Raw genomic sequence first — 13,015 nt, 5'->3', positions numbered from 1 at the left:
GGTTAGGCATTTTTCTACTTTAAAGTTCATCCCTTTATCAGGCTTTTATTTCTTCTATCAGACCGGCTGGTTGCTATGGCTGGGCTCATGGAAGAAATACAAATATCTAGCGTTGAAGAAGACCGACTGAATCTCTTCATATATTATCAGGTTGTGGCCTCGTTTCTCCAGCTGTGTCCCGCTCTAAGTAGGACATGATAAGGACAAATAACTCTACCTTTAATCTTTGCTTTGGAGATCTCCACTGACTGTTAGCTGCACCAAAAGCAGATTATTATTGACTTGTGTTCATTTGTTTGTTTGTTTGTTTGTTTGTTTCAGAGGCACTGGAGCTCATTTCCACTGCTGCCAATCACTCCAACGCTGCAATCAGGAAAATGGCAAGTCCCAACACATCTTCTTTCCTCAGTCGTTTGTAGAATATGATGAGGAAGTCACTCATCAGATGGAGCAGGACTCAATATTATTTTAATGAAGTGATAATATATTAACATCAGAGCCCATTGTATATTTATCCAGCCACAAGGGTTGTCAAAAGTATCAAAAATCACATACTTATCAATGCTTAAACTAGTATTGAAACTATAATAAACTTCCAATATTTAGTGTTGAAAATTAGCGTTTTGTTGTTTATTCTGGTATTGAAATTGGCTTAGACAACAGAACAAAACAATGACAGCACAACACAATCTGCATATTAAGAATTGGAATTTTGGCATATCCCTTCTCGTTAAAACTTGCCAATAGAGTGTCAATGTCACTTGAAGCAGAGCAGCCGTTACAACATATTTAGAGCTCAAACCGTGACGTGTTGCTTGTTTTGGATGCGTAGCTGACTCTGTTTACCATCAACCATACTTGACTTGTGAAGGAGGTGCGCTTCAGACGGGAAGCTGCCATTTCCTGCTTCAAGTTTCAACAATTTAACTCATTCATTTAAATACACTGGATGTACAAAGCCGTGAAATAGTAAAGTCGGTAGTTTTGTGCTTTATCGATTATTGAAGACCTCAAAGAAATTTCACCATAATATTTAAGTATACAACCTGATGTGATGAAAAATAAGATACAACAAATACATAATATCTAGTTTGTTTACGTCTGTTTAATGGTGTTTTGGACCTTTTCAGGAGAAGATGCACAAACTGCTGGAGGTGTACGAGCGTCTGGGCGGGGAAGAGGACATCGTGAACCCGGCCAACGAGCTCATCAAAGAAGGACATATCAAGAAGATGTCGGCTAAAAATGGAACGGCGCAAGATCGATACCTCTACTTGGTGAGTCCAATATCAGATTTCCGCATCTCTTTTATTGCAGTGTTATTGATTGTGTGGGTTTCTTTCAGTTCAACAACATGGTGCTACACTGTGTGCCTAAACTGCGGCTGATGGGGCAGAAGTTCAGTGTTCGGGAGAGGATTGACATTGCGGGAATGGAGGTAAGCTTCAGTTTTATATTTGGTACAATGTAAATTATGTAGAATATGTTTAAAGGTTTAAAGAAAGTGTAGAGTTAAACAGTCCCATCCACATTGAAGCCGGATCAGTATATTTCCCATTCATTTTTCTTGTAGATTTAAAAAAAATATATATATATATATTAATAATAATGTATTGGAGTCCAATTTAATTTAATTTATTTTCAACAAACACAGGAAACGCAACAAAACCAGAGGACACAAAAAAAATAATAAGAAAAATAAAAGAAGATTAAATTGAGGCACACAAAGTCCAAAAATAAACCTGTCCCATTTAGTCCGAAACAAATTACACATTTAAAGCTACACTGCTAAATGCCTTTGCGTTTTTTTGTTTGTTTTTTAATTTCAGAACTATATTGTGTGTCTCATGCTTTATTTTTTGGTTTAAATTTTTTGGGGAAATGAAAGACATACAGGAAGTGTGTTTTTCAAAAGAGCGCATGCACCAGCTCGTCTTCATTCTTTCACACGTCGCTCCTCATCCCTAATGTGCTTTGCCACGCGAGCCAGAGGGATTTTGATTTATCTGACAAGGGAAACATGATCCAGGTTGAAGTTATTGGTTCTCAGAAATCATCATATGAACCTTTTAATGGGAATTTTACTTCCGGAACTCAAGAGTTGCGCAAAATCTCAGAGATCCAGAATGAAAACATTAAGCTACTGTATCTGTTTTTGTCAGCCAGTAGAAACTCAAAAGCTTATTTTTCTTTCTCTTTGTGTATTTCAGGTGCAGGAAAATGTGAAGCAGAATCTTCCACTCACTTTCGCCATCATCGGCAAACAGCGCTCACTGGAGCTTCAGGCCAGGTACACACTGCACATCTGGATCAACATGTGGGAGAAGGAGGGAAATATGACTTTACAATTGCCATTATTGTTGAGCAAAATAAATAAACAAAATATTTAGCAAATGATTTGTTTTCCTTTAAAAATCAAAATTTCCGGTCCAGTAATATTGTCTGCTGTGGAACACTCCTGGTCAAATGAAGAATTACATCAACTCTATTTCATTATATGGTATATCCTGTGTGTAGATCACGGGGTGTGATGATACACGTTTGTCACCATAAGATATGACTACGACACTTAACACATAAGGCTTGATACAATATGTATTGCAATAGTATATTTATATAGGATAGCAGTACTTAACCCATAATAATTGAAGGAAAAAAAGCTGCTTTTTATTACTAAGTTACTAAGTTATAGTTCATTATCAATAAGAACTGAATTAATTTAACATTTTCAAAGTTAAGTTTCCAAAAGTGATAAACTATCAGTAAATCAGTGTTATTTGTGAGAGCTTTGTGTTATTTGTAATGGTTTGTGTTTAACACACACTATCTGTCCATCGATCAGCACCAAAACTTCTATAAACAATACTGATGGCAACACACTGGCTTACTCTATACTTTAACTTAGTCACAAACACATGTACATGTAACATAAAACCACTTGAAATTAGTTGTACTCTTACTATCAACAGCAAAAGCAGTGAAGCGCTGCAGCTTCATTATAAAGATGTCATTAAAGTACGATACATGTGGGCTGCTGCCCGAGTAGATCAAATCTCACGTGCTTAGACGTTGCTAGTTGATAATTAAGCCAGAGTTACATCACTTAGACACTTGTTAAATGTTCTTAGGCCCACAAGTAATACTACAAATGATTGTTTCTTTGCTTTATAGGACGGCTGAGGAAAAGGAAGACTGGATTCAGGCAAGTGTCTCACACAACATCGTTTATGTGGGAAGCAATAAAGTAGCTGGCTCAACAGTTCAAATATATGTTGAATATAAAATAAATGTACATTATGTCTTCAATTTTTTTATAATTTTAAGTGTGATTATAGCTTTTACAACAATGTACCAGTATACTAACTGAATGATAAATGTCACTCGCGGGTTAACAGGTCAGGTTTGTGTCTATCCTCAGACACTTTTCAGGCCAAATGTAGCTGTGTAACTCAATATTTTCTGACAAACATCAAGACATTGACAGGTTTAGATTATGAAACTTCTGTATGAGTCATATACACTGACACTACCACTTCCTGTGCATAATGAAAGTCTTTCTCTCCCCTCGTGTTGTTTAGGTGATCCGGGCCACCATCGAAAGGCACAAACAAAACAGCGAAACGTTTAACAAAGCCTTCAACAGCTCCTTCTCCAGAGAGGATGACCACATGCCTGACTCACCGGTCAGTCACTTCCTCAATCTATGTAACTTCTTATCTGTTCAATGAGTCAATCCATGCCCCACATTGTATATAATTTATCATCCAAGTGTTTCTATAGAAAAGCTTTTGTTTACCCTCAACATCTTACCATCTTTATAAGTTTGATACTTTAAAAAGCTGCACACAAACTGTCTGGAGTGTCTTCTGTGTGTTTCTCTTATTTTAACACCTAATAGGGACATTTTTAGGTGTATACAAGACTCTTTTTGATCTCATCTGACCCACTTTAGGCCCATGACAGCAGGAGTCAGACCAAAGCAACTAGACCTGTGCAGACTTAGTTGTATTGTAGTGACACCTAGTGGTATGTAGTGGGAAGTGCGTGACTAAAGTGTTCTCTTCTGCAGGGACCATGGAACTCATCTCTGGACTCTGAAGGAGGCGTGCATGAAAGAGTGAGTTATAAAACATGCTAAAGCAATGTTTTATTATGTTGTTACATGTATTAATGTATGAATACATCAGTTTATCATGACCTCATAGACCCAGCATGATTTGGTCTGTTTCTTTGTCTGTAGAAAAGTTCAAAGAAAAAGGAAAAAGAGAAGCAGACTTGTAAAGGCTGCAATGAAAGCTTCAATTTTACCAAACGCAAACACCACTGCAAGTCGTGTGGAGCGGTGAGTGCTGCCGACAGGAGCAGTTGGATTTTAAAAGTGGGAAAATGTTCAGTAAGTGTAAACTGTCCTGTCCTTCTGCAGGCCATCTGTGCCAAATGTTCCAAGAGTCTGGACAACAAGACGAGCCGCGTGTGTCCAGAGTGTTATGAAGCCAGCCTCAGTCTGGAGACTCTGGGCGCCTCCTTAGAACAGAAACGCAAAGTGCCTGAGGTAATATTCACAATTATTATATTTGTGAGCAATATAATCACATATTGACTTATTTTAACATTAGTTTGAACTGTTAGCCAGAATCATCAAAGGATCAAACTCCACAGTGGCTTATAATGGAAGCATTGGAGGTCATAAGGAATTCAGTTTTGATTTGTCAAATCTTTACATATTTTGAAGGTGTGTTTACGTATTACCCTTGGGATAAATGCCAAGGATTGAATTCAAGTAAAAATGGCAGTTGTTAATCGTTAGTCTCCACACCACCCCATACACACTCGTTGGTTGATAGTACAGAGCTGGACCTGAGGGGTAAAATGTGAATCTTTTTATGTTGAATAATGTTAACCATTGTGTCTGTGTCCACAGAGGCAAACATCCCTGACAGCAGAGAACTGCATCCTGTGTGGCCAGCTGCAGCAGCAGGACAAAGGAAAGAGCTGGTCAAAAGTGTGGGCTGCTGTCACCAAAGCTGAGCCTCTTGTGCTTTTCTTACAGAGCAACGGACAGGTATGGCTCTTCATATCATGTATTTATGTAGATGCTTTAGGTCGTGTAACCACATGTGCTTTGCTCCTGTCCAAGGCTAAACACGTGTAAGCCACATGTTTGTACTGCTGAGATGCGAGTGAACTGTCACTGTCTTCTTTAAATCCAAACTTAGCTTCTCAAGAGTGTTGACATGATATATTATATGTTTTTAATGTGTTCTGCAGGAGTGTAAAGGAGCTCGGCCGATCCCTCTCCCTGGCTTTGATGTCAGCGTTGTGTCTTCGTCGTCGGGTGAAAAATCTGAAGTGAAACACGCCCTTCGCCTGACGCACACACAACAGACTGTGGTCCTCGGTGCCCCGGACGCGGAGCTCCAGGCCAAGTGGGCGGAAGTCCTGTCCCGGGCGGCACGAGGAGAGACTCCCCTTGACACCCCCCCCACAGACCTGACTGAACACAGGAAGAGCCAGTAGCGGCCCTCTTGGATGCCCCCTCCCTCCCTCCCGCCCCCCTCTCCTGTGTCTAAAGCACAGATTACTTGAAATCACTTTACCTTGGCACTTTTTTGTTATTCCTCCTGAACGGACCACTCCATCCTTCCTAAACCACTGCAGTCTTATGTTAACGACCACACGCTAAGTTTATCTTTCTTCATCAGACAAGGAAACCTATAGCCACCATCACCACCGTGTGCGTGGTTAGGATTGTTTATTTGTCAGTGTTTTGTCAGAGGAGAGCTTTGAATTTGTAAGTTTTATTTGTAATATAGCTGATGAAATGTGTTTTTTTTCTAAGATGAAGTTCAACATTATGCTATGGTTGTGTCGTGAAGCATTAACTTGTCCGTGCGAATGTTCTGAACGTTTGAATGTGTGAAAGCGGGACGGGGTTCTCCCTCCCAATTTATTGTTATTATTATTTGTATTATTGTAAGTATTGACTGGTAGTGTAAAAAACCCTGTGACACCTCTGTCCTCTTCACATCTGCTGGGAACGCAACGATCTGACGCCCAATGTGTAGCTTACATCCCTGGATACTTAACTGTCATCTGTTATAGCAGTTACCCAATTTAATCACAAATATTATATGTTTTAAACTAATATCCAATAGTGAATCAATGTTTTTATCATAATTTGCATCTTTATTTTAGCATTAAATGATATACAGTTCTCAGTTCTCCATTGAAATCCTGCAGAACTTTATCCTGCATAAATTTAATCCATAAAAAGAGACTTATCATATCAAAGTGACTTGTTCTTTTCTTATTCTTAAAAAACACAAAGATAATCCAAGGATGTCAGCTGCACAGGAAGCTCAGATTGTGCTGCTGGTAATGCGCGTAAGTTCAGAAAGTATTGTACAGTAATTGTATAGTATAGTGCGTGAAGCAAAGAGTAAAGCCGTTTTAACTTAAGAAGATGCAGATATGATGTACTTTTGTGGCTGGCCACCTGACGCTCCTCCCACTGTCAGATCCACTCTCCGTTTGAATGCACAGCCACATGGGTTGCATCCATGTTTCTAAAATGTTTTATTGTCTTGATTTCAGCTGGAGGGCATGGGCCTCTGTAAATCTATAGCATATCTAAACTATCTAAACTTGAGATCCACAAATGTTGAAGCTTATTTGTTAGGTTTCTGTTCCACAAACTCGCCATATAAATCTTTCAATCTCATCTTTTTGGGGTTGAATAATGACATCACTTTCCGACGCTCTTGTATGAAATGTATTTAATAATTCTTTATTTATGCTGTCAAGAGAAGCCGTTGAACTTTGGGCTAGTTTTTGTTTCATGTGTGTATCGACCCAGTGAATATAAATATATCATAAACCAAGTCGACAAATCTGCAATTCGACGTACAAACAGCAAATTCTACCATTTTGACTGGCTTTTCCAGCTCAAGTTCTAGAAAGTTGTGATGTCACGTGAACGCAACCTATTGGATAAATGGCTGCGGGTTCAGTTTCTCAGTATTATAAACATGCTGCAACAATCCAGTAGATTTGACTCAGTTTGCATGCTCTTGTTGGTGTGATGGAAACACAAGTACTGTACTTTGAAAGTCCGCTCTGCCTTCCCCCTGTGCCCTGCTCCTCTCAGCACCAGCCTTTAAGCAGAGTAGCCAAAAAAAACCCTCATCTACATTGGATTTGTGCATGTGAACTCACTCATATTTATATACTGTGCTTTTGCAAACTCCCCCTTTTTATGCTTCAGACTTCATTCTTGTACTGTAAGTGAGCGAGAGTCAACTTTGAGTGGTTTCGATGGACTGCGCGCTGTGGAGCGGCAGTCAAACATATCAATAAACAGATCTTGTATGTGGTTCATCCAGAAATTCTTGTGTTTTGTCCTTGTGTGTTCTCTTGTGAACTACGACGATTGCATTAGAAAGGCTATTTGACAAAAACGATGCTCAGTTTATAAGGATGAAAGAATTAAAGAATTAAAATCATATCCAGTTCCTTTTTCAATTGTTTAATGTTGTGTGAAAATGAAACATCTCGGTGAGCAAAGGTAACACAAGTATTGTAACCGGACAAGGCCCAACTGAACAAATGAACATCAAAATCATGAGACCAATAGCCGTCATCATACTGTACTATTATTCACACGTTTTAAAAACTTCACATTTGAGTCATTTATTAGGGCTCTTCACAACTCCGTCTCTCATTTTCAATACTAAATCGTCAAACTAGAAGCATTCAAGAAAGTGAGCAAAAGATACTCTTAAACTACAACAAATTACAATAAAACAATTCAATGTGAAATTATTTTCTTCAGATTTCTCTTTTTTTAACCAAATGAGCATTCAATAAAAGGGAAAATATGAAAACGGACAACCAGCTCCCTGTAATCACTTTGCATTAGCATTTCAGAGGAAACGACATCAAAACAGCAAAACAAGGAGTGGGAATGTTCACACTATTTAAAACAGAGAGTTGTGTCGGTGCTGGATAACTGTGCCCTCAGTGGAGTTACTGTGACCAGAAGTAACAGACTCTGACCTTATATATGGCCTTCATATAAAACACGTGAGGCCCATTCATACTGAAAACCGAAGCCGTCATAGTCGTAAAGCGTTGCATGTTTTCAGTGGCAGGATTCAAAGTAATAGATCAAAGTGGCACCATTAAAAAGTTCAGTCTTCTCAGTTTTCTTGACCACCATTGTGCCGATGGCGGGGCAGAAGAAACATTAAAAGCAAGACGTTCTCTCTAGGAAGCAGAGTCCGACTGAAACGTGATGTACCCCGAAGAGGAGGCAGAGGGTGTGCTTACAAAACTGTTTGTGCTTCCTTTGCTCTCCGCTTTCTTCACGTTCTTCTGCCCCCGTGAGTCCGCTGCAGCTCCAGGCCGCACACTGAGGCTGGTCCTGGGCCTGCTGCCGGGGGAGCTTCCAGGAGAGTGGTGCCCTCGTCCGTGTGAAGAGCGCTCCCCCTTCACGTCCTGCTCCCCTTTGCCGGAGCCAGCAGCAGTTTTCTTCACAGAAGGTTTGGGGGACCCTTCGGGGGTGCTACCTCGACTACTGTTCCGTTTGTGGTCCCGCCTCAGCACTTGTGGCTCACGCTCAAAGTCTGTGAGCGGGAAGTGTGGCAGGACGTTGTGGTGCTGGTCATAGACATTTGGTATATAAAGAATTGCAGATGCCCGGCGCGGGCTCTTTCTCGGGCTCGGTATGGGCGTTTCATCGATAAAGTTTATCACCTCGTCCCGGCTGAAGCAGCGCAGCTCGTCCTCATAAAACTCCCCGTACACCACCCTGGGCAGCTGCCGCAGAGAGTTGTCCTCAGAGCGCCGGCGTTTGCGATGAGGGTGGTGGCTCTCCTCGTGGTAGGTCACCAGGCTGTTCCTGCGCCTCTCGTGGCGCGGTAAGGTGGAGCTGTAGAGGGCACTCACTATCTTGTCCTCGGTAGAGCCCCAGCGCTGCAGGTAGGAGGGGATCCGGTCGCTGGTCCACATGTCGGTTTCGTCGTGGGAGTATCTTCTTGTAGGGGGCACCTGGAGGTCACACAGATCCAAACAGTTACATTTTCCTTTCGTAACTCGTGTACAATAAAGAAGCCCAGATGTAAGATAATGGTAAACAAGCACAGCTCTTGTAATATCTACAGTGTGTTTGTGGTTCAGGTTCAACTATTACTGCTGTTTGGGAAATATACATTCAGTCAAATCTGGATATTTTGCACTGCTTTTGTTTTGGGGACATTATCTGCTGTAGATATTACAAAGATGACTGCCCATGGTTAGCTCATAGAAACTCATCAGAAAATAACCAAAATGTCTAAAAATAATATGTATTTTATGTTCAAGTACATTTTTGAAGAGGTTATCTGAAGGATTTATGGAAGGAAAGGTAAACTCACTTTAGTTTAATGTAGAACGTTCAAGAGTTTAATCAATTGGGAAAATATTCTGGGAGAAGCTTTGGACTCTTTTAGCTTTATAATGTAGCAACCATATTAGAAAGGTCGGGGTTTGCAGTGGAGGGCGAAGGGTAAGTTTATTCTTGTGGCAAGACATGCAGTTCTTTAGGAATATCTCAAACTTGGTCTCAATGACTATTTGCTCATCTAATCAATATTCTGAAATACAGTTTAACGGATTGTGGTAATTAATGTGGTAGCTACATATTTGACCAGCATGCAGCTATAGTATATAAAGGAGCACTCGAGAGCAGTGGTGGGAAGTAACAAAGTACAAAAAGAAAAGTACTGTACATTTTTAGGATTTTTTTCACTTATATTTTACCAAAATAGTGGGCATGTATCTGTATTTTCTACTTCACTACATCTTTTAAATCGGACTGAAAAGTAGAAAGTACTTTTCACAAGTTTGAGGGATTTTTTAAGATGGTCACATCCAGTGTAAAAAACAAAAGAAAATATGTTTTTTTTATCTCTTCCTGTTTCTACATTTTTTTATCTACTGTATATTTTATTTTATTGTATGCTGTATGTGTGTGTGTAGTAAAATACTATACACTTGAATTAATAATAAGAAATAAGAACTTTATTGAGATTGATATTATTGAACCAAAGATCAGCACAATTCTTTATCAAAACACTTTTTTAAACGGGTACTTCTAAACTTTTACTTCAAAGTAGAGTAGTATAGAAAATCAGATACTAATCAACAGTAAAACTAGTAAAACAAGTACTAATGCTAAAAAAAAAATTACAAGACAAGATTTGACCTTTTGTAAACAGTTTTATAATTATCTTGAGCTTTATCAGAACTATTAAAAGACTACATGGCTTAAAAGCAGTATTTTATGTGTTGAAATAGTCGGTTATCTAAAATACTGACCCAAAAAAAGAGCATTTTAAATTATAATTCAAATTCAAAATCTGTATCGAGAATTGACTTAACGTGAGTAACGTGACAACACTACAAATGATACTACATTTATTTTAGTGATGTTTTGCTCCAGTATCTGTACTTTTAGTTAAGTAACAAATGTGAGTACTTCTTCCACCACTGCTCTAGAGAACAGCAATTGCCGTAATCATCCCTCAGATATCTCGTTGGTCTATTTAATTATCGGAGTAACTCAGGGTCATTTCTGCTGGTTACGATACTCACTTGCCATTCTGCTCTGACAACTAGGCAGGAGAGAGAGGGTTTGTAAAGGTCAGGTCAAGAGCCACAAGACTGAGATCAGCCTGCCCCCCTCTGGCAGCTTTTAGTAAATGCAGGAGAAATAACAGCAGACCATACAGTAGCATTTAGTGTGTTAGACTGACGACTGGACAGCAGAGGGCAGCACAAGCATTACAGTGGACTCAGATGCAGGACAAGGCTTAGAGGATGGAGACAGAAGACAAGCAAATAAAGCTGAAGAGGCTTTAGTGAGACCACTTGAGAAGTGCCTGGAGTGCACTTACCAAATGGAGGCGCTGTTTGCAATGACAACAAGGGTGTGGCGGGCGTGAACCCTTCCATAGGGATGACATGAAACACACGGTGGGTTATCTAATTGTCTTATCACACGTTTCACAAGAATAGAAATACAGTGCAAGGCTAAACTACAGCTAACGTAGTCGTATATAGACACAACAACAATGGATGGGTGATTTGACCATGTGGTGATAGCTACTGTATGCATCGCTGTTTCAAGGCTTCTGTAGAACGTGGCAATGATCCAGCACTGGATTTATGACTCATAAAACTATAAGAATCCCAAATTATTCCGAGCACTAGTGAATATCAAAGGCGGGGTTTTTTTTGGAGCATGCACGGTGAAAGTGCTGTATCAATCCTGTTAACCCTCACCAGTCCAGAGACTCACAGTTTAGTTACTGTTATGGAAATCTGTCTTTTGAATATAAACGATAAGATCGTTTTGTTGGTTTGAAGACTGAAGAGAGGACTCTGGTTTGGCTCTAATGGATGTCATGAAAGTATTGTCCTTGTCTTGAACATGAGCATAAGTTTGCTTTTATAGAATAAGGTAAGACTTCCCTCTAGAAAGCAGCTTCATTTAATTTAAAGCGTTACCAGCAGTTTATTTTTGATTCGTTGCAGAAGCACATTGAGCATGTAATGAAACTGCAGATGGTCATATTTACCAAACATAAGTCAGCCAGAGTGTTCAATCAAGTGTTTGATTTTTAAAAATAGAACAAAAATAAATATGTGATATTTTTGAAGAAATGTAAAATCACAGAATATTCTCAATGATAAACCTTCTGTTCTGTTTCATGCAATTTAGCAATCAAGGTCAATAAAAAGAATTTGACAAGACAAAGAAATTAAGAAAATTAATAAAATATACCTGCAAATACTGCATTTTATCTTCCTGTTGTTCCCTCACTGGATACCCTTGGGACACCCCCCTTTCTAAGGTTGAGAACTCATACTTGGAATTGCGGTCTATCGCCACCATTTCAGGCGCCGCGCTATAGTCATACGGTCTGTCATATATTAAGTCGGCATGAATTCCTCCGTCTTGGCTGTTTTCTGCAAAGTGCAGAAAAGCACCGGGTCAGAATTAGAGAGACTCACAGGACAGACAAACAGACAGACGAGCAGATAAAAGAGACAAGTCAATTGGTTTTGTGAATTCTTAATGGAGGAATTTAGAGTAATTTTCAGTGCAGTTCGATGTTTGGGCTCGTCGCTATTTTTAAGTTGTTTGTATTGGAGGCAGAGAAATACAAAAGAAACCATTTATTCTTATATTACTGCATTCATGTTCATCAAAGATCAATTGAAGATGGTGTAATTGATGAAAGTTTTGAGCAAGAATGATGAAGAATGGCAGTTGGCGAAAGCAGCCCACCCAGCCTGCATGCATGTCAGCAGCTTTGAAAGAGGAAACCGTTCTTATACATACAACTGGGATGAGTTATACAAGGCATGTCCTCTGTAAAAAAGCAAAAAACTGGCAGCGTTAATTATCACAGTGTGAAGTGGTTGTTTGGGCTCAGGTTTCTGCTGGACAACAAAAAGCATTATGTCGGGGAGGGATCAAAGGTTTGGAGGGTAGAACAGGAAGAAGGGGAACGGCTAAAACAGGCCAAATAGATGAAGCAGCATTTAATTTACACGGTTTAGAAATTGGGTTAATTTCTGTGTGATTATCATGTGACCTACTTACGAGACCAGAATTGTATATATTTGTAGGTTTATCATCGCTTTGATCTATTTAGGATATTATCAAGTTTAAGATTAGCCAAAAGCCAATTGCCTTTAAGACACACTAACATAACACATAGTTAAAATGTATTGTATACGTTTTGCGCCCTAATAAAGTAAAAATCAAAACTCCTGATATTAGCTCTTTCACAAAGATGAATAAAAAGCAATAATTGTATGGTCCCAAAGCAAAAAGCCAAAACAATGTGAGCAGTAGAGCTTCATTTTGTGACTCGAGGGAAATATGACCATCAGCATGACCTATAAGTGCTTTTTCAGCTTCAGTACAGCTCCTCCCAACAAATAAATGGAAATGCATTTGCTCTTC

At 39.4% G+C, this 13,015-nt stretch overlaps 2 protein-coding genes across 4 annotated transcripts in view; one reads left to right on the top strand and one right to left on the bottom strand.

The window, feature by feature from the left end:
• fgd (faciogenital dysplasia) overlaps window positions 1-7,385 on the top strand; it is a 65,255-nt gene extending 57,870 nt beyond the window's left edge. The window contains exons 9-19 of the mRNA XM_072448941.1: window positions 322-380; window positions 1,131-1,277; window positions 1,346-1,438; window positions 2,211-2,290; window positions 3,172-3,202; window positions 3,579-3,683; window positions 4,070-4,117; window positions 4,241-4,342; window positions 4,424-4,552; window positions 4,922-5,062; window positions 5,269-7,385. Of these exons, the coding sequence (XP_072305042.1) occupies window positions 322-380; window positions 1,131-1,277; window positions 1,346-1,438; window positions 2,211-2,290; window positions 3,172-3,202; window positions 3,579-3,683; window positions 4,070-4,117; window positions 4,241-4,342; window positions 4,424-4,552; window positions 4,922-5,062; window positions 5,269-5,517 (1,184 nt within the window). The 3' untranslated portion in view covers window positions 5,518-7,385. The remainder of the gene's footprint in view (window positions 1-321; window positions 381-1,130; window positions 1,278-1,345; window positions 1,439-2,210; window positions 2,291-3,171; window positions 3,203-3,578; window positions 3,684-4,069; window positions 4,118-4,240; window positions 4,343-4,423; window positions 4,553-4,921; window positions 5,063-5,268) is intronic.
• Window positions 7,386-7,509: 124 nt separating this feature from the next.
• gpr153 (G protein-coupled receptor 153) overlaps window positions 7,510-13,015 on the bottom strand; it is a 41,100-nt gene continuing 35,594 nt past the window's right edge. Inside the window, exons 5-7 of one of the 3 annotated variants that reach the window (XM_072448915.1) lie at window positions 11,825-12,009; window positions 10,935-10,985; window positions 7,510-9,048 (exon numbers count right to left, since the gene is read on the bottom strand). In XM_072448915.1, coding sequence (XP_072305016.1) covers window positions 8,266-9,048; window positions 10,935-10,985; window positions 11,825-12,009 — 1,019 coding nt within the window. In that variant the 3' untranslated portion in view covers window positions 7,510-8,265. Of the gene's footprint in view, window positions 9,049-10,632; window positions 10,653-10,934; window positions 10,986-11,824; window positions 12,010-13,015 lie in introns of all 3 variants that reach the window. The other 2 variants (XM_072448916.1, XM_072448917.1) reach the window with 2 other exon arrangements.

This window comes from Eucyclogobius newberryi, unplaced genomic scaffold (assembly GCF_026437365.1).
Source record: "Eucyclogobius newberryi isolate DKJ021-1_F unplaced genomic scaffold, fEucNew1.0.hap1 SCAF_17, whole genome shotgun sequence".
In the NCBI taxonomy this organism is placed as follows: Eukaryota; Metazoa; Chordata; class Actinopteri; order Gobiiformes; family Gobiidae; genus Eucyclogobius; species Eucyclogobius newberryi.
Note: the sequence above shows the minus strand (reverse complement) of the source record. Positions and strands in the feature narration are given on the sequence as shown.